This window comes from Bombyx mori, chromosome 18, assembly GCF_030269925.1.
Source record: "Bombyx mori chromosome 18, ASM3026992v2".
NCBI lineage: Eukaryota > Metazoa > Arthropoda > Insecta > Lepidoptera > Bombycidae > Bombyx > Bombyx mori.
The window spans coordinates 1,621,658-1,647,576 of record NC_085124.1 but is presented as its reverse complement, the minus strand read 5'-3'; the positions used below and the strand labels follow the sequence as shown (position 1 = coordinate 1,647,576).

The following is a 25,919-nucleotide window of genomic DNA, read 5'->3' as shown; positions in this document are numbered from 1 at the left end:
CATATACTGCCTCATATTTATTTAACGAAATCTTTAAATTTTATATATTCTTGTGTGTTATTTGATTTCTTATTATTTACTATAGTGTTTATTTTTTGTACAATGAAGAGTAAAACAATAATAATTGTATGAAGAGTGAAATAGAGCAAAAAGAAAAGAAGATTATTTAGCTTAGATTTATTTTGAGATGTAGGTAGTTGTTTGAAATACCTCCGATCACTCTATTCGTCCAAAATTCTGGGCTAGCTAAATCCGTAACTAAGGAGGACAAATATCTGAACGTCATTCTGGAAGCATCTATGACCTCTCGCCCTCGCGTAATATCTGCCTGCGACCATGCCACGCTTTTCTTCGGCAGACCCCAATTTTTAAACGAAGTAAAATGTCTCTTCGTAAAAAGGTGACACTTTATAAAACTTGCATTCGGCCTATAAATGATCTATGTGATCACTGCGGTGTTCTGTCATGCGGCCTATTTATGTATAGACTCTCATCAGACAATTCAAGCCCGCTTTTGCACGTTGAGCATCGGGGCGCCGTGGTACATGAATTATGAATTAGATCTTCAAGACGGTCTGGGTATCGAATCCATCTAAAACTTTGGTGATCAGCAGCGGAGGGCTACTTCAAAGTGGCGGTCCTCCTCCTCACTTCAATTTCCTTAATGCTGAGGGTCGTGACCACCTCCTCGCAACAAGAGTTTGTTGTAGATTAAGTACTCGACGCGTTGGGGTAATACAGTAATCATGATTGCTAAATTTAGAGCATAAAATGCTTAGGCAGCTTAATACGCTGTTTTTGTAAATTAATAAAACAGGGTCCAAGAGTATTTCTATTCAATTTCTATAAGATCTCAAAATAAATTAGGATAAAAACGTCCGGTGCATTTGTGTTGAGCGATGCATCAGTCTTCGAATCCCAGGCGGGTACCAATTTTTCTAATGAAATACGTACTCAACAAATGTTCACGATTGACTTCCATGGTGAAGGAATAACACCGTATAATAAAAATCAAACCCGCACAATTATAATTTACGTAATTACTGGTGGTAGGACCTCTTGGGAATCTGCGCGGGTAGGTACTACCACCACCCTGCCTATTTCTGCCGTGAAGCAGTAGTGCGTTTCGGTTTGAAAAGTGGGGCAGCTGTTGTACTGTAAAAACTGAGAATTTAGAACTCATGTCTCAAGATGCGCGGGTAGCCTTTACGTTGCTGATGTCTACAGGCACCGGTAACCACTTAACACCTGGTAGGCCACGAGCTTGTCAACCCAGCTTAATAATAAAAAAAAAAACAAGCTTGGACAACACAGGAAATTTGGTTTGCTCAAAAAAATAAAAGAGTAAATACCGTTAATATGAATAAACTTTATTATACTACAATAAAAATATATATATAAACTGAACAGCGCTCGTTAACAAAACATTCAACAATACTTTGGAACCATACAGGTTAACACTTTGGGTGCCCACATAATAATATTATGCGCTAACTTACAAACTAAAAAAAACAAGACCAGTGTTTCTCAAACTATGGAAGGTTGCCCCTTTACACCGATTACGAAAATAAAACCTTACGATTTTTTTCAATCCAATAAAAATATTATCAACAAAACAAGACGTGTGAAGTCTTTTAAATAAATAATTCTTTTCGCTAACGTACCTACACATACACGTTCGTTGCTTTAAACAAGTAAATAAAAGCAACGAACGACAATCTTAATTTTAACACGTTACAGATCATCCAGCACCACATTTCTAATTCATTTACTAACAAAAACTTAAAAAAAAAACATATTTTTGTAGAGATTACTTTTCGAATATTATATATTTAGCTCGTACTTTTCGGATTTTTTCGAAAGAAACCTGCGTGCTCATACTGGCCCCATTCCTCAGTATATCTTAATACTAATATTAAATACAAAATAAGGCTCGTGTTTTATTATCAAGGCAAAACATTCCCTCATAAGAACCGTCGGTGCGTATTGTGAAAAGTGCCTTAAAGCCCCGTAAGCTCATCAATAAAAAATCTCGAATAGGAACCGTGGGAAAAGCTCACCAACATTTAATAAAAAACGTAACAAATAATAAAAAAAAATTACACAAAATCAACAATATACATATATCTACTATTATCTATCAATTAAGAACATAATAAGTGAAAAGCGCAATTTTTTTTCTTGCTTCAGCAGTAGGAAAGCATACGAATGCTGGATATTGTAAAGTAATTTCCTTGATCTCGTTTAACAGAGATGTCAACTCAATTTGAAAGATAAAATCGCGTTAATCCACATTATTATTATGTTACAAAATACGAAACGAAAAGTTTAGCTTATTTCTGTATAATATTATTGAAATTCTTAACGAAAAAACCAAATGAATGAAAGCTGTGTTATTAAAAAATTTCGTGCATCAATGTTTTATCATTTACCATGTTGGTTATTAAACAGACTACAACGATAACGCATACGTATTTGTATAACTATATTACATATATCTACAGTCTACCACATCTATATATTATTTACATTGGTCTTTGGATGAGCATGTCACATTATGGCTTTTGTGATATTTATTTCATTAGTGTAAATTTAAAAAATATAAGTGCACTTTTCAAATATATATATTTTAATTTTCGTTCATTGTAAACCTTATTTCTAGACTAGACCACCAGTTCAAGGTTCACCTCACCAACCTTAAAGATAATAAAATCACAGTAACACTTTAAAAACGAAAAACAAAAAAAGTTTGCAATAAAAAACGCAGACGTTGAGAAACACTGTTCCGAATCTTAAATAATTTACCGCGATACATAACTGTTAGAAATGTTTAAAATGTAATTAAAACACTTTTTTTTTAGTTTTCTTTTTTTTAAATCCACATTTTTCTCGATCAACATCAGGTACCTGATAGGGACATAAAATTATTACACCTAATCAGAAGCTCCTAAGGAAATGATAACGTGTTTTTTTGGGTTTTTTATCGTCTTTTTTTTTCAAACGAAAAGACACAAATGATGATGACAACATTATTCTAGTTTGGTTAAAGGTTTTTTTTTTATCACAAATAAAAGTGTGAGTTTTACTCATCAATTTAAATTTTCATTTTTTAGAGAGAAAACCTGTCTAATTTTAGACTTTTAATTTCGAAATTTCATTTTTATCCTCTATTGATATATTACATTTGGATCTCGTGTTTTTTTTTTAAAATATAAAATGCTTTCATCACATGCGACAAAATTGATACCCGCAATATCAATATGGTTAAGTAATACTACTACTGATCAAGATGGTTTAGCGGCCCGAAAATGACCTTGGCCTCAAATACCACAAATCGTCTCTGTTCTTCACTAGTACTGACCGTTCCAGGACTCGCGTTCTTCGGGATATTTTTCAGATCTTGGCTGTCCGACTGAACGTTTTTCACATGAACGAAACAGAAATAAAATAACTTTTTGCGTTGGATGATCATCGTCAACGATCTCTCAAAGGTCAGGCCAACGCAATCGAGAGGCTTTTATCAACAACAAAATCTATTATTTTCATCGCGCTCTTCTCAATCTTCCTCTTAATTTAAGTAGTAGTTTTGATTTTAATCAAAATCACCCTTCGTGATATGACGAAAGCATTCCATTTACTTAAATTCTAAATGACATTTTTGACACCTAGTGTCATGAATTATGTGATTGTCAGAAAACAGCGGTTTTAGCATAGACCTATATAGTAGGGACACGACATATTGTTCTATACGTACAATTGCTTATATAAATAGCACCCATTTTGAAGGCACATACATAAACATATATCTATCTCGTTCTTACTCAGCACTTTAACTCGCAGGAAAACAATATAACAGTATTTCAGTGCGTACATAAAATGAAACATGAATATACGTAAATATCTCCGTCTCCGTCTAATGAGGCCGAAAATCCGCCATGTTTAGCGCGCCAAATGTCATTGTCACGTCAGTTCGGCCGTCTGTTTTGGGTTGTACATTATTTATTGACTTTGATATCGATTTAATATGATTGATTATATAAAATTTCATAATTTATCATGCTTAAAACATACAAAAATAACAATTAAAACGTATTTTATAGGATCTCAAGAAAGTCGATGCCCTAAAACTATTATCTATATGTATTTAAATTCATTATGGAGCCCTCATCCGAAAAATCCATTTTTCGGTCGGAATCTATTGATCATGACACTAATCATAAATACCACTTTAAAATATGTCATCAAAACATATTTAGACATTCTGTTTAGATATTTCGGGAAAAAGGCTACCGACAAAATCTCTTCGGAACTATTTAACTAAAATAGTTTTATTCCGCAGTGAGTAAAACACTATTGTAAATTTGTTAAATATTTAATAATTAAGTGATTTTAGAGAGGAAGTCACAAGGAATGACGTTTGTAATTAATGAATAAATGTTCTGTAGGTGTTTTTTTTTTTCACGCGGTCCCTTGATAAGTTTAAAATTTGAATCACTCTCAAGCGAAAGTGATTCAAATGGTGCGCTGCGGTAGTATGTTACGGACTTTAGAGTCAGCAAAACAATTAAAATAGATTGTTATAGTCTAAGAAAAACACGTACTCAAAATACGATAACATTTAGCATGCTAGAAATGGGCTGATGGCTTTGAACTACGCCATATCTTTATGTTTTGCGACAAACGACAACTTTATAAAATCAGTGTAGCAACTTTTAAAAATCATCATATCGTTTACTCGGCAAATTCGAAGGACGAACTTGTCTTAGATTTCACCCATCTAAATCATATCATATTTGCACATAACAATATACCTACTTACTTCCCATTAAAGTATAAATTCTACAAATAAATAATACTCAACAATATTTAAAATAAAATGAGCCAAGAACGTTTATCGATAAAACCTGATAACATTGAAATCTTTTGTACAGCACTAAAGCCGCCATGTTTTGTGGCCAGATGACGTCACAGTGGCACGAAATTTTGGTTGACGTTTCATTTCCATAGGTTTCCTACTTCATTGGGTTTTAGATGATATCTGGAATTTGACATTTTATATTGGCGGGTTGAAAGGTATAGTTTGAGAAGCGATGTCTCAATGGTGTCACTTGTTTGTTAAGACGCCATAGAATAGGAACAAGCGGGGGACATACGACCACAATAAATCGTGTAATAGCACAAGTCTTAGACTATTATCGATTTATGAATAATTTATAATACTTTCTTATCATCGTTCAGGAATAATATAAAATTGCTACAAATATAAGTTTTCTAACAGTCACATAATAACTTGTATGTATAGTGTAAATCTCTAATACATATATAGGTATACATAAATATAATATACATATATATATTTATTTATAAATTGTATAAATTGTCTGAATCACGGTAAAACAATTCTTTTCTTTATCGTGCACGAGTTAGATTGCTTGGTCGTTCTTTTTCTTATATTAAATAAGGATGACGATGATTCGCGGTAGAAAAGACAGGATGGAGGTACCAATCCAAATGCGGTTAGATATCGCCCTACCAATAGTAATTACGCACATTAGTAATTGTTTATTGTGGGTTGAATTTGAACGCACGAAATTGTTCCTCATCATGGATATCGTATAAAACTTGTCAGATATGTCCCAAAAATCGAACCATGGTACATACGCGCACGCCTTCATATCCATTCAGCCACGACGACTTAGATGTACCGTCAACAAAGAACATTTTACCGTTCATCAGAGAGTAATTGTAATTAAAAATATTAATCACCTTAAAAATGCATTTATCCCAGTCTCTAAGCGTGGTGTCATACTTCATTCGTACACATCTAAACGTTAAGGCGACATAAAACGTCACGCGAATCAGAGTTGCCTAACTGGACACGGGTCCCCTTCGATTGGTCCTCACATTCATTGGCTGATGCTGACAAGTAGACGAATAAAATCCGGATTGTGGGTGGCGAAAAATATCTCTCGTAAAGCGTTATACATTATGGAGATTGAGGTTCAAGGTGGAAAGGTTGAACTCTGCTCCGACTCCGGTTTAAATAGTGGATAAAGAAGATGATCCGGTCTCAAATAATTTTTAAGAACATCCTCGTGGCACATACAATCATAGAGTGCCAGTCTCTCCGTGGTAATGGGTCTGAACAACGATGCGTTGATAAGGTTTAGCCATTGAGCTTCTCGCCGGATATTCTCAGTGGGTCGTGATTCCGTTCTGATGGTAGATTCTGCGAAGCACTGCTTTGGCTAGTGTTAGCAAATTCTGTCAGGTTGAGCCCCCGTGAGGTCACCTACCCGCCCGCTGGAATATCCTGTTAGGCTACCAGCGAATAGGCAGGAAAGTATGTTTTTTACACGTATACTATCAGAAAGCGTCAGTTTATATTCAGCTCTTATGGCAAACATGGTTCGAATGATGAATGGAATCAATGATTCGATCACACCATGATATTTTAGCATCCAATCAGACAACTCTGGATCACAGAAACGCATTTATAATTAACTAACGTATCTATCTACTTATGAGGTTCTAATCATAAAATGACTTTTTTTTGGCAAACCGTTATATTGTGATGTACGGAATCATCCTACGATGTGCCCAGTTTCGAGTCACATACATTTGGCCAAAAAGTGCACGTGCACTTAAAAATATCTCAACATTTGTTTTTATGTAATAACTGATGTGCATAAAGTCGTATTTTCTTTGACACGATAATCTAACACCCATTATAGTATTACTTCTAGATCTAACGAAGCAGAACGTAGCAGCCTACACGTTACTGTAAGACTAACACATATTAGTAAATATATTTTTTTTCTTCTATATCATTAGACTTGTAACTAATTTATAAAAACTACAATAATTAAGAGTGTACAATGTTCATACGTATGATGTAAATTTAAGATCTATGTATAAATAATATAATCTGATTACGGAGTAAATAATTTTTGGAATATTCTTATATAGTTTTAAGGCTAATTGTGTACTGTTGGTATTTTATACCGTGGAAGCGTTGCCTTCGCTCATTTTGACCGACATGTTTTCAATAGACGAGTCTTCGAGTTTCGAAGTATTTGCAGCCACTTCGGCCAGTGTCGCCAGAGCTAATAAGTCAACGTCGTGCGTCGGGTCTTGTTTGCACATGTCCATGCTCTGAAGCACCGTGCTGGGTGCTTCGGTGGCGATTTTTATCTCGGGACTGATCTTGTGGACGTGATTGCTGTCTATGTTGGTGACGCAGCTGTTGATCTCGAGTCTCGTTATGCTGATTTTCCTTGGCTTCCGTTTTTGGCTACCGATGACCGTTTCGCGCCAGTTCTCCGCCATATCCCGCCTCTCGTCCATGACGGGTCGCGCTACAGAGTTGATGATGACGGGAGACTCGTACACTTTCGGGCGAACGCTCAACGATTTCTTCTTCCTCTTGTTTTCCCGTTTCTTCTGCTGGAACTTCTCGAGGCTGAGCGAGGGCAACGCTCTTATTTTAGCGTCTAAGTCAAAGTCGGCAGCCTTGAATGTTTTGTTTGGATTATTGTCAGTATCGGGCGTTTCGTTCGGATCGATCTTGTTTTCCTCCAGCGAGGTCTCATTTGAAGCGGTTTTGGACTCGTCAGAGAACGAATTGCCAGATTCCCAGCTGCACGCTGCGTTGTAGCTATCGTCTGGCATACGATCACCCGGCTCCCTCTTCTGTCGCTTGTTGACTATCAAACCCCCTACTGCCATGAATTCCTGGTACCTCTTCCCTTTACATGACCTACCCGATCTCATTCTTTCGTCATCAGATCCATTTCTATTATAACCATATTCGTCTCCGCAGTACCTCTTATCTACAATTTGGTCGATCACATCTTGATTAGTAAACTCGTTCTGTGGGGTATGGACGTACATATTAGCCTTTTCAGCGTCGAATTCTTCTTCAAAGACCCTAGTTGTCTCGTTAAGAGCATTCTGGAGCTCGCGTATACTGTCTTCCCTGTTAGCACCCTTCGATCTGGCTGCATCTAATAGTTTAAGAGATCTGATTTCGTTCGGATTTGAGATCGTGTTGTACTTAAAGCTCGGAGGCGAATAGTAGGGGTTAGGCGTTTGTGGTTCAGTCTTAGTAGCTAAGAGACTGCTGAGGCCTCCCATTTGGGCTTCGTCAGCTAGTTTCCCAGGTGTGAACATCGACAATTTCGGTTCGTGTTCATAAGGTACAATAATAGTCTTTTTGTTGAGGTCGACTCTTGTGGAATTATTGTTGGTTCTCTCTAGTTCGATTTCGTGTTGGTCAGCGTGGGGCGAAACAGCCGGTTTGTCGGGAACATCTCTGGGTCGAGAGGAGAGCGTGCGGAGCGGCGGCGCGGGCAACTTGTACCACTTGAAGTCGGGATTGGCGCTGAAGAAAGCATCTTTGTACTGGAAATTAAAATAAGATTCATGGGTGAATGGAACCGCAAGATTCGTGTGGAATTCGAAATATTTGGAAAGCAGCGCACCTGTTTAGCAAGACCTGTGTAACAAGCTTTCTCTTCTTTGTCCAAGTTGGCCCACCACTCTCCGAGGATCTTAGTTATTGACCTGTCAAATTAAAATGTATAAATTTGGGTAAAAAAAATAACAATTGGGATTGATCAAAATTCGGTCTAGTAATTTCATTGCAAATATACCATCACCAAGATGTTTTCCTTATATCACTACGAGTGTTCAGCGTTATCAATAGCATGACATAGTCTGTTGATTAGATGACACGAGTTGGTACATTAATTAAGGACAAAATAGCTACATATTCACCTGTTCTCCAAATTAGGATATTTATCCCGCACGACGCTCCTGTGCCGCTTGCAGAATATAAGGAAGGCGTTCATGGGACGACGCGCGTGATGCGCCGGCTCCGATTCAGCCTCCTGTTCATACATGGTTAACTATCTGTGGGGGAAAAATGAAAATTTTTCATTAAACATTTTAAAACGTCCTCTGTGTTATTGGACCAGTATTTATTGACTTCCAAAGAAGACCAGCCTATGGCCATAATACCGCAGCATTCATATGCGTCGGAGAGCTATTGGTTTAACTTTGAAACTAACGATCCCGATGGTCGATTTATTTATTTATTGCTTAGATGGGTGGACGAGCTCACAGCCCACCTGGTGTTAAGTGGTTACTGAAGCCCATAGACATCTACAACGTAAATGCGCCACCTACCTTGAGATATAAGTTCTAAGGTCCCAGTATACTTAGATTTAGCGAAGCACTGCTTTTGCTAGGGTCAGTGTTAACAATTCTCACAGGTTGAGCCCATGTGCTCACCTACCTGTCCGTGAGTAGTTAGAATAGCCCCTTAGGCTACCAACGATTATGTAGAGGAAAAATTTTTGAAACTACGTAGCAGGTCTGAATTCATATTTTGGTATAAGTTTAGTTTCAAGTAAGCTGCTAAATCTTCTACCCATCAAAAACTAATACAAAACATGCTCGTAAAAGTTATTTAACTGAGTTTAACTGAGTATTTATTTACTCGTGAGAATATATTACTAGAGAATGACCGAGCTTTTCTCGGTTTTTTTTTATAAATTGTGTTTTTTAGAAATTATATTTAAATACGAATTACATATTGATATTATATTATATTATTTGTTTTTTTTTTTTCAATAAAAAAAAAGTTTGTTTAAATTGATTATCGATAAAGTTGATTAATGAAAACGCGAATAAAACAACATTTTCTGGAAATAAATCGTAGCTAGATCGATTTATCGCTCCCGAAATCCCCTGTATACAAAATTTTATGAAAATCGTTGGAGCCGTTTCCGAGATTCAGATTATAACATATACATATATTTATTTATATACAAGAATTGCTCGTTTAAGGATACTAGAGTTCCCGCAGTAGTCGAAATTCGACTATAATTTATTGGAATTGGAAGTTTGTACACTATTATGATTGTATTTTATACTTCTGTAATCACAAATTTTGCCAAGACTACACTATAAAAAATATTAACAAAGACAAACCATATTCTATTCTCAATTTGACAACAGACGTCAAGAGCAAAAGTTTAACAATAAATACTATGCATGCGTGTGTGCGTCAAATACATGGTATGCAGTGTGTGTAATGTTTTCTTTATTGATTTAATGTATCTTTTATGCATTATTTTAACAAAATATTAGCATTGTGCACTTCTTCTCTATATTCTCTATAAGTGTGGAAAATTTCATACTCCTCCGTCCGCGCAATTTTCGTAAAAAGGGATACAAAGTTTTTACTTCACGTATTAATATATTTAAAGATATAAGATGTACATACCATAATATATACCTATCGATCACAGTACCTTTGGATTCGACATGTTAGGTTATCTATAATAAAGTGCAATTTATCACAAAGAGTGGCATCACGACCTTGGGTCATTCGGTCGCTTCGTTGATTCGAGTCTTGGTTAGTATATTTTTGCTGTTTGCTGTAAATTAGTTTAAGGAGTCATAGCGTATATGCCGCCACCAGACTTGAGGGTTTGTAGCCGCATTCGGTCAGAAGATTGGCCGGGACTATTCTTCAAACCGAAACGCATGGCTCCGTGAAGCAGTAATGCGTTTCGGCTTGAAGGGTGGGGCAGCCGTTGTAACTATACTGAGACTTAGAACTTATATCTGGCGTGGGTGGCGCATTTACGTTGTAGATGTCTATGGGCTCCAGTAACCACTGAACACCGGGTGGGCTGTGAGCTCGTCCACCTATCTAAGCAATAAAAAAAAACCTGAGATTGTTACACGATAGTATGGTATATTTACGAATATGATTTCTTTTGTTTCCTTTTCATTAAAAAGTAATATATACCACGTTATTTGCACATCTGGCACAGTTGCATTTGGCCCTAAACTAGGATTCTAGGTTATTTACATACTGTTACTGGTGGCAGAACGTCTTGCGACTTCGCACGGGTAGGTACCACCACCCTGCCTATTTCTGCTGTGATGCAGTGATGCGTTTCGGTTTGAAGGGTGAGGCAGCCGTTGTACTGTTAAAACTGAGACCTTACAACACGTTTCGAGGTGGGTGGCGGCATTTACGTTGTAGTTTTCTATGGGCTCCGGTAACCATTTAACACCAGGTGGACCGTGAGATCGTCCACCCACCTAAGCTATAAAATAAACATGTATACATAGATATTAAATACTCAGACGAGTTAAAAAACATGTTCATCACACGATCGTATTGGCCGTGGGAATCGAACCAACGACTTTCAGCCCTTCAGCCCAGGAGTCAGGGACGCAAACCACTCCGTCGCCGAGGTCTTACCTATTAGACCACGAACTCTTAACAATGACAAATAAAATATAGCTGTGTTTTATAATAACATTGTTTTTAATACCACATCGAGGTCACAGCTCTCGATAACTTTGATAAGCATTGTTTATATGACAATTTAACATGTACAGTTTTGAAGGCGTTGAATTGGTCAGCGGTCAGTAGGACGTATTTTGAGATCTAACCTTATTCGTCTCGAGGGTACAGCTTTTGCAATGCCACTGAAACTGTTCTTATATTAAGGAGCGAATGGAGGAATTCATGCTTTGCTAAGAAGTCCTGTAGTTACAATAGTTAGGGACAGTTATGAAATAATAAAAAAACTTGAGTTCGCGGAGAATCTCCGATGATAAAAATATGGAAGTTCGACTAGCAACCCCTTTGCCCTTAAAAATATAAGGTTTTATTGACAGATTCGTGCGGATGAATGTATTAAGTATCAATAGATAATGCGTTGTGCAATGCAATTGAAACTTGAACCTCAAACCTCCCTAGGTGGATAGCGACAATCACCTTGTGATCTCTATGGTTTCCGGTATACACATAACATCAGGTGAGCCAACGGATCGATTAACCATCAGGCCAATAAAGGAAAAAAACGCGGTCACATTCTGTTTGCTTTGCCCAAGTAAAACAATTCGCGAATTGAGTGACAAAAAAGTTTGAGAGCCACTGGTCTATGAGATGAACAGGCCATATTGTTTCAAATTTGAATTCATAGATGTGAACGAACGAAGCCATAGAAAATCATAGTGTTAAAGAATTGTTTATCATTTTATCAACGTAACGATAAGGCCACCCGTTTCTCTGTCAAGTGCAATGATGAGACGTCACGTGATAACAATTTTGATAACGGGTCGTTGATCGCATTGTTTTGTTCAATTATTGAATGTTTTTCGCATACACTTTGAATTCTTTGACTTCAGTTTTAAACAAAGAACTGTGCCAGAAGATACGGATTTTCTCGGACAAACCCTTTTAATGTGTATTAGTTATTGTTTGAATTTCTTCATTACTAGTGCTTGTTTGTTTGTCATTGCATATATTTTGCAAACCCTGCCACACGAATTACGGATAGTTTTATTATAAACAAAATTAAACATCTATATAGTGCATTTTTTCCCCTTCCTACTTACAATAGTCTAAAGGTCTAGTCCAGCTAGTCCGCGCCTTGCTGGGTAGGTGAGCTCCTGAACTCAGCCTGACAGAATTTGTTAGCACTAGTCTTATCAAGAGGAGTGCTTCGCAGAATCTACCATCGGATCAGAATTGCGACCTACTGAGAAGATTCGGCGAAGCGTGTGCGGTCGCTATTAGATAAGAATATTGTTCCCTGACCCCATTATCCTATAAAAATGTAAGATTGCTAATTCAGAATACACGCGCCAACTGGTATCTCAAAAAATAAACATCTTTTAATTTATCCGAACACAGTCCTCAAGTCCAAAAGAAAATCAAAGGTCAAGTACGGCATATTTATTGTAGCTTACACCCTGGCAACACTGTATAGTAAATGCTATAGTTGGACTTTTTGGCGGGAACGCGAGGAGTGAAGTTGTGTGATTTGTTTTATTTTGGCTATTTAGTGTTTCTTCAGGTTTAAATGTGTAATAGCGGTGGTTTATTAACTGTATAATATCTGTGAAAGTGCACAAATGTGGGAAAATGAAACAAAGCCGCTGGACGTAACTTCTCGTGATCCTCCAAAAAGTCCACTGAAAAAATCTTAGTAAATGACCACCATTTTACTGAGATTATATTTCATCCCATATCATCTCTTTTAATTTCATTCCAGTTGATTAAGGTCTCAAATTAATCATCTTCATTTCATTTCACTCCATAATATCATTTTTCATAAAAATATGAATATAAATTAAAATAAGACATGACTTAAAGGTCTTAGTTACCAGGTCATAAAATCCCTTAAAAAAAATATGCTATAGTTCAAATCGTTCTAACCCAAAGGCGACCATTGCACTCTTTACATTGTAACACACTGCGTGTCTATTTTTAAACATAGATAATGCACTCAAAGGAAGTTCTATCAAATCCATTGCAATTATGAGTCATGTGGCAATAATTGTATTTTATACCGTTATTGTCGTATGGTCCAACATTATAATTAAGTCATTTTCAAAGTTCTATTGGCTTATCAAGCATTTCGTAAATTATATTTTGTAAAACCTCTTATCTTTGTGTGTTGTAAAGTTATTAATTGTTATGTAATGTTTAGGTGAGTAATCTATATGCGTGTTATCGTTGATATGAAGAGCTCTGACAGTGTTAATGGCAGTGTCAAAGCCGCACACACAAAAACACATATCCACCCGTGCTTTTTACTTTAATAATACATAAAGTAATTCAATTTGTAATATATTATACCGAACTATGACTTTTATATCGATTTGTTAATTAGCTCTATGACATCAAGACAATAATATTATTATATACATATTTAATTAGTGGATTACATACATAAACGTAGTATTCAAAAATTTGTCCAAAAATAAACTAATACATTTATATACATCATAGTGTAGTATAGTATATGTATATACTATAGCATAGTTTATTTACAACTAGTTAAGCCCGGCCGCTTTTCTGGCGGATATTTGACTTGACTTTGATCTGATCGCGACCAAACAAGACAGGAAGACACCCGCCGCCGGGCCTAATGATTTCCTAAAACTTACATTCTACTTTCTATTAAAAAAACTACTGAAGTCTTCAGTAAGACTCGTCATTTTATTGGCAAATTATTTCATATATTTTCATCTCATCCCCTTTGTTACTGTGGCGGTAGTCATCACAGAACACAAGATATTAGACAGATGTCTGAATCTCGCTTACAACATTTTCAAGATAAGCTTGCATATATTATACAAGTTCCGAATAACAACATTCGGACCGTCGTTCTACCGAGTAATATCACCCGCTCGGTGGAAGATCTTCCTTTCGTAGTTATACCTACAATACCATTTCATTTTTATTGCTTAAATGGCTGGACGAGCTCACAGCCCACCTGGTGTTAAGTGGTTACTGGAGCCCATAGACATCTACATTACCCGTGCGGACTCACAAGAGGTCCTACCACCAGTAATTACGCAAATTATAATATTGCGGGTTTGGTTTTTATTACACGATGTTATTCGGTGAACATTTGTTGAGTACGTATTTCATTAGAAAAGTTGGTAGCCGCCTGTGATTCGAACACCGGTGCATCGCTCAACACGAATGCACCGAACGTCTTATCCTTTAGACCACGACGACTACAAACTCAGTAATAAAAATCTATCTAAGCAATAAATAAAAAGGGACTTATGCCGACCTGTAATCGTATCCGGACCACGTAGTTACAAAACATTAGACTTTTGTGTCGATCAAAATTTTAATCTACACTGCTAGACACTGCTGTAGTCCGTGCACCTGTTATTCTACAATACCATGAAGTCGACCTTGACCCAAAGCAAGAGCGTGGCGAGCCTCATCGTGGGGCGACGACCCGTGAAAGTGAAAACTGGACCAGTGAGGCGGCGCGCGAGTCGCGCTCTTGCGGGTAAATCAACTAGCAAGCGATTTTTATTGAGACTACCGTTTTTTTTCTTGAAGCCTTGGATTCGATCTTTGATATCGTTCGCTTAGCTTGGAGATCGTGACTGAATTTTTTTCGATAATATCAGAGTTGAATTACAAGTTTTTTGTTTTCTGTGGATATGTGACGTGCGCAGTATTTGTTCTATTCGGGTAGACGAAGATCGTGGCTCACTTTGTACAAAGTCTGAGATTTGAATTTGCTGTCGGTGGTTTGGGTTTGCCCCCTCATTGCCTTGACTACTCACCAAATGTAGTTGCAATTAAAACTTAACTTATTTGATATCAAAATCACAGCAGGATATTTGCTATGTAAACTGGGCTCATGAGAAAAAAGACCCTACCGGTTCACATTTGTTTTTTATTGCCTGACGGCCATGGTTTCTTGTATAGCATGAATAGTTGTGTTTAGCTCTCATTATTGTTCATAAAATACTAACATTTTTACAAATACAGTCGATGGATGAAATTAAAAATACTATCACAAATAAGGCTTTATAAATTTCAACATTTATTTGCTAACGGCGTAAGCATTACTCTTTGGCGAGAGTTTTCCAAACTGCATTTTTTGAATATTGAAGGGTCATTCAAAGATTCAAAGAAGAGATTCCCTTTTATGAGACCGGAATTTGATTAACTGTCGTTTCGATAGACTTCAACATTTAAATTGACAAGGCATTTCCCGAAATGCAGAACGAGAAACATATGCTTTAAAATTTGGTAGAATTCATTACATTCGTTTTAGAGTTCTTGGTAGAGTTAATATATTTCAATCAATTTAAACTCTAGTGAAATTATCAAGTCATATCCAATCATTTAGTATGTTTCAATATGGCCCAAAATACCTTTGGGAACTTTAATGTTTCAGCTCGAGACCTGTTAACGGTATTACTATCGATTGGAACTCGGGTCACGGCTACCGATTGGCAGCTTATTGTAATCTCATAGATAGTTACCATAGCTTGATTAAAATTAGAATGAAATTATTTAAAACATTCAGAACTGACCCAATCAGCCATTTTCATTCTTTTTTTCTTTGCTATCCCAGTAACCTTGAGGGGTTATACTAGGTTTGTATATCGTGTAGGCAAGCTTACAGGGCTCAATTTGGTGGATTAGATAACAACATGTCTAGCAAGAACAATGTATCGCTGAATCTATAGCCGGATCGGAATCGCGACCCCCTGAAAAGATGTAGCCAGTAACTCAGTGACCGATGTCTGTGAGCTTTTTCTTGACGGTTATCGCATGTACTTTCGTGGGGTCGGTGCAACGTGTCCTCTTTTTTCTTACAAGTCTATAATATCACACGTTGTGGCTGCACTCGCTCTCTTCTCTCGCATATCTTCTTTCAAACATACCATCTAAATCTTTTTCGAACACCATATAATTATATTGCCATCTATTTTCATACCCAGCGTCTTTTTCTCCACATGTTCAGCCTAACTTCGCATAATATGCTCATTCCACTCTTTGTTGTCTCTGTTCTTTATTTTGGTTCGGTTTATTCAATAAACAAACAGTAATTTGCAAGCCATTCCAAATATTCTAAGTCAATAATCCATTATAATGATAATTCGAAATATTCGAGATTCCAGACGCGAAAATTCGCTGAAGCTCGATGAGACTCATAAAAATGGTCAAAGGCTCTCGAAAGGCAGCGAAACAATAGGGTAAGAGGGGCTTTTGTCCGCTAGAAGGAAGGGACGGCCTCAAATAAATGATTTCTCGAGTGACGTGAAAAATAATTTTAGGTAGTCGTAAGTAAAATCTAAGTGGTTTTGTATTAATTCGATTTACTTATATTTAACGTAGTAGATTTAGGTAGAAAGCCATTTTTTGAAAACACGCATGATGTACAAGATAAACCACTCTTAATATTTAAGCTCCTGTCTGGTATCCAAAACTCAAATCTACGGTAGTCATGATTTGGTAAAAATATCCTTGAAATTTTCTGGTACTACGGCTTGATGCTACGCTACAACTAGATATTTTCCGCAAGGCAGTGGTGGTATTTTTAACTGACTTCAATAAAGGAGGAGGTTCTCAATTTGACTGTATGTTTTTTTTATGTTTGTTACCTCATAGCTTTTGACTGGGTGAATCGATTTTGATGATTCTTTTTTTATTAGAAAGCTGACGCTTCCCGTGTGGTCCAGTTCTGATAATGGTATCCACGAGAAAACCATACAAGTTTTAAATTTGCATTAAGTACGTGCGCGACAAAAAGATGAATAACTCAATAACATAATATCGCGACAATCGATTTCGATGATTATTGTTTTTAGTTTATATTAATTTGTTTTGGAATATCTTTTTTTTCTATTTGAAGTCGGTTTTTGTTAAAGCATTCCTATTAACAATTATATTTGCATGTATATAACACACGTCATCTCAAGAACAAGGTGAAGGGCGCCAGCCACCAATTACCGATGAATAGCAGCTGGACCAAATTTCTCAAAAGATTAGGATAAGACGTTCGGTGCTTTCGTATCTAGCGATGCACCGGTGTTCGAATCCCGCAGGCAAGTACAGATTTTTCTAATGAAAAATGTACTTTACAAAGTTCACGATTGACTTCCACGGTGAAGGAATAACATCGTGTAATAAAAATCAAACCCGCAAAGTTTCATATGCGTAATTACTGGTAGTAGGACCTCTTGTGAGTCCGCGCGGGTAGGTACCACCGCCCTGCCTATTTCTACCGTGAAGCAGTAATGCGTTTCGGTTTGAAGGGTGGGGCAGCAGTTGTACTTGAGACCTTTGAACTTATATCTCAAGGTGGGTGGCGCTTTTACCTTGTAGATGTCTATGGGTTCCAGTAACCACTTAACACCAGGCGGGCTGTGAGCTCGTCCACCCATCTAAGCAATAAAAAAAATAGAAAAATATGTTCATTTCAATTTACATGCCACTTTATTCTATTATTATTATTAAAATGGTATTTATACCTACTAGATTCAAGTGCTTGTTGTTAATGCCACAGTACGGAGATGAACCATTGAAACTAATTCAGCGGCCTTATATACTCGTAAATTACTTTTCATTTCCCACGCTCTTATTTCACGATTTGTTATATGTTCGCACGAATAGCTATTTATATCCGGCTTATCCTTATTCCGTAGCGAAACAGTCATACGTTCCGGATTGACGGATTCGGACATATTTTATACTACATTAGCTACCCACAGCTTCGCGCGTGGCCAAGGAGAAGTTTCAGCATATTTGCCCGTGACAATGAGATGTTTTTTAGGGATAAAAGGAAGCCCATATCACTCTCTTCACTACTATAAATACAATCGGTTGATAATTAGAGAACCACAGTTTTATACTGGTGGTAGGACCTCTTGTGAGTCCGCACGGGTATGTACCACCACCCTGCTTATTTCTGCCGTGAAGCAGTAATGCGTTTCGGCTTAAAGGGCGGGGCAGCCGTTGTAACTATACTTAGACCTTTGTAACTTATATCTCAACGTGGGTGGCGCTTTTACGTTGTAGATGTCTAATGGCTCCACTTAACGCCAGGTGGGCTGTGAGCTCGTCCACCCATATAAGCAATAAAAAAAATAAAAAAAAATAGTTTTGTCTTTGCCTCTTTATTTTTAACTGAGATAACACTAGGTCAAAAGGTCGAATTACTAGAATTGAGGGTTTGTGAGGTTTACGGGGGACTTCGAGGGAATTTACTCAGGGACTTTTTTGAAACGCTTTATACATCATGCTAGAAAGATAGCGAAATGATTCGGCGACAGACTCGATCCGCGAGCGGTTGTTTGTGGATATTAACAATGCCAGGCGGCCCAGTCAAATGTGTGCGTGCTCCTTAAACCACATTCGCTTGATCAAGAATTGGACGGTTCAAAACCCAATAATGTATCATAGTCAGTTGTAAATGAACTCAATAGTGGACAAATTAATAAAACCGTTAATAAAAATACAAAAATCCAATGACGTGTTTGTTAACAATTCATAATAAAAACAATTCAGTCTATCAACATTCAAATGAACGAAATGCGTATTATACAGTTTCCTGTTTGATAAAGTTCGACTGCGTTAGAGGAAAAAAATATTCGTGTAAGGTTTGTTTAATTAACATTTAACATGTTAAAATTAAGACAATTTTTGGGATTGCCATATTGCAACATTGTTGGCGGGAGCGATGATGGTAGTGGGGACGAGACATATCTAAATACGCCGCAGAATGAAAAAAAACGGAGGTATTCGAAAAAAAAAAGTGGAAGACCGTGTAGGACTTTTTGGCGGGAACGCGGGTAGTGAAGTTGTGTGGTTTGTTTTATCTTGTCTATTTAGTGTTTTTTCAGGTTTAATTGTGTAATAATGGTGGTTTATTAACTGTTTAATATCTGTGAAGGTGTACAAATGTGGGAAAATGAAACAAGGCCGCTGGACGTAGCTTCTCGGGATCCTCCAAAAAGCCCACTGCCCACTAAAAAATCTCAGTAAATGTCCACCATTTTACTGATATTATATTTCATCCCATTCGTCTCATCTCATTTCAATTAATTTCATCCCAGTTCATTAATGTCTGAAATTAATGATCTTCATTTCATTTCATTTCACTCCATCTTATGTATCCAGTACATAATTATGTAATATTGTCTGTTTATTATTTCCTGTCTGGTGGAAAAGTAGTTTACATTCGTAAATAATTTAGACGCATTTGATGGAAATGTTTTAATTTCAATCTAATATCAAGCGCTGACGAGACGCTACTGATTAAAGAGCGGACGGTTAGCGTGGTATGGACATGTGATGCGTAGAGAGGAAATGCATGTAACTAGGAGATGTATGGAGATGGTAGATCAATTTAAAGGGGGAAGAGGTCGACCGAAGAAGACATGGATGCAGTGTGTGAATGACGATATGAGAGAAAGAGGAGTGAGTGTTGAGATGACGGCTGATAGAGGACAATGAATAGAAAAATTGGCTGTGCCGAGCTCACCTAATGGGATAAGATGGGGACAAAAAAGAAGATCAAGCACTGACGAGCTGTCGAGACATCGATCCACCTGGTGATAAACAATTAAGAAAGACCATAGAGACGATATAGTGCGCGACCGTTACGTGGCACGATTGCGATCATTATACCGTAGACGCGTGAACGAGCTCACAGCAAGCCTAGTGTTAATATATAACCCATAGGTACCACAAAGTGCTTGTCGATACCTACCCTGAATCTCATCATGTTCTTGTCCTTATGTACCTATGTGAAGTCCCTGTTTTTTTTTAATTATTGCTATAGAATGTTAAGGAACTATTTAAACCCCTATTTTGAAACATTTTTTATTGGCGCTCCACTTGTATTAGTCTTACCGTGATGTTATACAGCCTATAGCCTTCCTCAATAAATTAGCTATCTAACACTGAAAGAATCAAGAAAGAATTTTCAAATCGGACCAGTAGTTCCTGAGATTAGCGCGTTCAAACAAACAAACTCTTCAGTTTTATAATATTAGTATGGAAGTATAGATACGCTTAGAAAAGCGCAAATTATGTTCGCTCTCTTGCATATTGAGATTCTGTGGCGTACGGAAGCACTGTCGGTTTGACTTGATGTTATTTGTAAGTCGATCCAATATATTTCTTCTTCCTATTCGTACACTCTTGACAGAGTGGTCGTGGTCATGCATCAGTCGGATACGACCCGCTCATGACTCTCGTGGGAAATTAGTGCAGTGGTTTCCCGTTGCCTTCTGCACCAGCATTTTAGGGGGTATTTGATCCCGAAGGTTTCAGACGCCTCTTCCGTACAGGTTGTCCTGACGGGTGTGTATAGTTATACCGCCATTGCTCGGTCGCCATTGCCCCGTTCGTTCTCTAGCAGGGAGCACCACGGCACCCTGTTGGTCGCCGCCGCCATCCGGCGCGTGCAGGTGGGGTTGACAATAGGGCCGGTGAAGGTAGCATTCGATCTCCCCTTACTCCCCCAATATATTTACATTACATTATACTGTTTGATTGCTTCCTTGAGTTTCACTTTAATTGTCCTAATATTGTATTTAGAGGGTACCTACGTTTTGGGTATTAATAAATTGTTAAAGAATGTTACTTAATATCCCATGTGAGTAATTGTTATTCTCTTAACACTAATTCACTTCTTGTTCCTAAAAATAAAATATTTCCTAAAATTTTTAACTCAATTTTATTCCTTCATCGCGGAAGTCGTCCGTCGTCACACGAGTTAAGTACGTGGTTCATTACAAAAAATTCTACCTGTCTGCGGGATTCGAACATTGGCACAGTTGCATCGCTCGTTAGATCCGGCTGTCTTATCTTTTAGGCCACGACGACTTCAACACATTCCAACGTACGCATTTCCTAAGACGAGTGATTGTGAACGATCATTTGTTTTAATTAAGACCCCTAATACCCAACCGAGGACGCAGTCCCACGAGATGATCGGACCAAATTCGGTGTTGTCTGAATATCAAGCTCCACGAGGCCAAGGATCACAGCAGATGAAGAACAATCGTACAAGAGTTATAGATGTAGAGGGGAGTCACGACCCTCACTAATGAGGAGGACGACGCAAGGAGGTATACCCAACCACTTAGAATGTTTTGTTACTAGAATCTCGGTTATAGTTTTAGATAATAATAGCCTATTTGAATTCCAAGTAAAACGCGTGCTTTGACCGGCTAAGTCGTTAGCGTCGAACGATTTTAACACGTATTAATTAAGCGCTATCGATTGTTTAATTACGAAAAAAATATATTTCACAAGGAACCAACGTGACGCTTAGGCCAATCAAAACTTAATATTCAATTCGATAATTTCATTGAACTACAAATTGTTTGGACATACTAGTAGAAAATTGTTGACATGGCTGTCGTGGCCTAAAGGATAAGACGTCGGGTGCGTTCGTATCTTACGATGCAACGGTGTTTAGGCAAAATATGTATAACTACTGATACCATGCACCCCACGCTTTTTTTACAATAAAATCATTTTTTCTTACACTATTTTTAATTCAAATTTATTAACTTTATTTTCTATTTTTTCATTGGATTTTTTAGTTTTTTTAAACTACTATTTATTTTTTATTTGAATTTCAATTTTTTTTTCAATTGTTTTTTTAATATAGAATTGTCATCGATCCTTTATAAGTATACCAAATTTCGAGTTAATCCGACGTTTTGAAGGGTGTCAAAATCATGTTCAAAGATTCCGTTACAAACATACATACATACATACGTCTGAAGTTAATAAAAGCGTATTTAATAAAAAACACATACGCCGCTAAAAATATACTTTTAACAAATTCGCATCTCGTTACGTGAAATGTCACATTTCGCTAGGGAACCATCAATTTAGCTCCGAAGGCTTCATTTCACTGCGGTGTCCGCCTAACGAGAGGCATTCACGTCGGTCGGTCAAAGCAAGTCGGCTAGCGGGGAAAAACGAGATCGATAGAGATGTTCCCGTAATTCGAGATACATTTTTCATATATAATTTTCGTATCTTTTTTTTCCCTACCTTTTTTTTATTGCTTAGTTGGGTGGACGAGCTCACAGCCCACCTGGTGTTAAGTGGTTACTGCAGCCCATAGATATTTACAACGTAAATGCGCCACCCACCTTGAGATAAGTTCTAAGGTCTTAGTATAGTTACAACGGCTGCCCCACCCTTCAAACGCATTTCTGCTTCACGGTAGAAATAGGCGGGGTGGTGGTACCTACCCGTGCGGACTCACAACGTTTACGTTGTAGATGTCTATGGGCTCCGGTAACCGCTTAACACCAGGTGGGCCGTGAGCTCGTCCATCCACCTAAGTAATAAAAACAAAAAAAAAACGACTGAGCATGTTTCGGACGGCCGCGGCTTTGCAATGACCCGTCGCCTGGATGAGATAAGTAAATCACGAATACTTTGAGCATACGCCCCTAGGTAAAACAGCATCGGTAACTTCTAATATATAATATACGTATATAATAATGTTTTTTTCGTTCGTGATTTGTACAATCGCGTGTTTTTTATCAGATTGAGTTGAAACTGGACAATCAACAAACGTTGCCACTTATGGGAACTTATTTTTCCCATTACCATCCATTTACGACATATTATGCAATTCTTAAATTTAGCAAGCGGAATAGGCGTTCACTAGTTTTTATATTTTAATTCGATTCACACAACCTTCTGCGTACATTAAAAACTGTAATTAATTTTAAACAAGTACCTCTATTTCATTCATCCTTCTATGTGTGATCAGAACTTGCTTAAACATTGTTTACGTTAAAAGTCCTCATGACAAACAAACTACATACTTTGATATGTATTAAAAAGATACTTAGACATTTAAAAAAGAAAAACAATTTTTTTATTGCTTAGATGGGTGGACGAGCTCACAGCCTTCATGGTGTTTAGTGGTTACTGGAGCCCATAAACATCTACAACGTAAATGCCGCCACCCATTTTGAGATATAAGTTCTAAGGTCTCAGTATAGTTACAACGGCTGTCCCACCCTTCAAACCGAAACGCATTATTGCTTCACGGCAGAAATATGCAGGGCGGTGGTACCTACCCGTGCGGACTCACAAGACGTCCTACCACCAGTAAACTGGTAAAAGCGGCTGGTTTAAGCCAAATAGCCATTCAATCGTCGATATAACGACTATCCCGCTGATCAAAAGCTTCACGGCAGTTACAACATTAATTGAGTGTAGACGAACGAAATGTCTATGAAATTTATAGACGCTTCAGCGTAAATTTTAACGGCTACCTAGATGTGTAAGATCCATGTTTCAATGGGACGGAAAACCTGAGTTTTAAGCGTAATATCCCATTGCTCTCAATGTACTTCGTAGTTTTTGGTTAAATTTTAATTTACGATAGATCGCAGAATTTTGTATTCACAACACAATCAACGAAACTGAATAATCTATCTATACTTCTATACTAATCTATACCAGTCTATACTAATGTTATAATCTATACTTAATATTATAAAGAGGAAATACTTGTTTGTTTGTATTGAATAGGCTCCGAAACTGCTGAACCGATTTGAAAAATTCTTTCACTGTTTGGAAGCTACACTATTCCCGAGTGGCATAGGTTATATACTTTTTTGAAAAAAATTTAGGGATCCTTACTAAAACTCCAATAATGTAACCCAAGGTGTAACAAATTACCTAAAATATTCTTTACATCGCGTGCCCTGCGAAAACTATTGATGATAGAATAAAATAACGTACTACGACTTTGTACAACACTTTATATTTACAAAAAGTTTCGCGACAGCATGTCTAACTATTATAGTTATGCCGCAATAAGTGGTTTTTTATTTAAAAAAATAAAACTACGTCATATACCTATCGTTGAAATTTTTGTTAAAGACCCGAGCGGAGCCGGAGCGGCCCGCTAGTATTATAATAATTTACTTAAAATGTATGTGTAATAGAAATTTGTACAAATACAATTTACATTTAACGTATTACGTATGGATTTGTGTGTGTAACATGCAGAAGTGTGCGTTACGAATTTGAAATTGTCATGTTATATTTTTTTATTCAAACATCGCTTAAAATTGTACGACAATATTTTTCCTGTTGTAATCTATGTTCATGTAACAGTTATTTGGAGATTCCCTTTCGATTTTCATTTGCATGTTTTGTTGTACAATAAAGAATAACTTACTCTACTATTTTTCAAACGCGGTATGCCCTTTTTTTCCCCTACCTATGCTGATGGCCTTAGGAGGTTATATCAGCTTCTCCTTGACGTGTAGATGAGCTCACGGTGCTCAAACCAGTTCTGTTGCTAATACTGGCCCTAGCAAGAGCAGTGCTTCGCAGAATCTACCACCGGATCGGAAACGCGACCCACTGAGAAGCGCGGTATGCAAAACCATGGTATCGATATTCCAGCCCGAGAATCCTTTTCCAGTCTTCATTGTTTATTTAAGAAAACATAATACGGTTCGTACAAAGGGGAATCGTACAGTTAGCAATGATATTAATACATTTTCTGCGAAATAATAACATTTAATTTATTGTAATAAGACGAAACATCCGTTCTGGACTCCGATAATTCAGTTTATGTAGGTAGGTAGCGAGTAAACTTATCACACATGTACGTTTATTTGCATGTCCAAAAATACATTTTCAATTGGAACTGTCGTTTATCGATTACGAAAAGCATTAAAAATGAGAAACAACTAATGACACGTTAATTAGATTGTAATAGATGTCAGAATGTAGGTGATTCAAACGGAGTCTTGTACACAGATTCGACCGCGGAACAAAGTAAACATATTATTTTATCGTTGGCACAGATTCGGCCATGTTAATACACGCGACCATACAAGATAAATTTTGTTGTTAAAAATTACTTTCTACTAGTCGAGAGTGTTCCATATTTAGTCGACTGTGCGTTCTTGCTTCGTGTTTTTGTTGCTATGCGGGAGTACATGGCAGTCGACCGCGGCCTTCGAAGACCACAACATAAATAAATGCCAATGGAACTATGAACGCTGCATAACTTCGCTAACACAGCCATCACATACAGGCGCGATTTCTGCTGCATAATTTTTCAAGGGCATTCAAAACGACGAAGCGTATGCCCCGCGTCGGGAGGCCCAGCCGTTCCAAAACAAATCATGAATGAAAACAATAACGAGAAACAACGAAAAACCACTTATCCGAACATTGAATAGCACTAAATTAACACAGAAATAAAAGAAAATACTTACAAACTGCTCAGCCCCGATACGTGTATCACATACATGACGTCATTTGACGCAACACAAACGCGAAATATTGAGCAAAATGTATTGTAACCGCTCCGTTAACAACACCGACATGTAAAAAACACTACACTTTATTAAATACAATAATAACTTTAAGTCAACCTGAGCGGCTTAGGACATTTTACAATATTTATTTGTTGTCACCGACTGAGTTTTGACAAGATGGTCGCGCACCGACTGTTTTGCTTTGGTTGTCAGCTGATACGAAACACTGATGTAATTGAATAGGAACAGAGGATTTTTTTTCCTTTTCACGCACAAGATAGCAG

General features: G+C 37.3%; 1 protein-coding gene across 1 annotated transcript; it reads right to left on the bottom strand.

The window, feature by feature from the left end:
• Positions 1 to 1,349: 1,349 nt before the first annotated feature.
• On the bottom strand, positions 1,350 to 25,868 carry LOC101739168 (uncharacterized). The gene is made up of 4 exons (XM_004925909.5): positions 25,594 to 25,868; positions 8,779 to 8,913; positions 8,484 to 8,565; positions 1,350 to 8,403 (listed from the first exon to the last, which is right to left on the bottom strand). The coding sequence occupies exons 2-4, from the start codon at positions 8,901 to 8,903 to the stop codon at positions 7,000 to 7,002; spliced, it is 1,611 nt and encodes a 536-aa protein (XP_004925966.1). The 5' UTR covers positions 8,904 to 8,913; positions 25,594 to 25,868; the 3' UTR covers positions 1,350 to 6,999.
• Between the last annotated feature and the right edge of the window lie 51 nt (positions 25,869 to 25,919).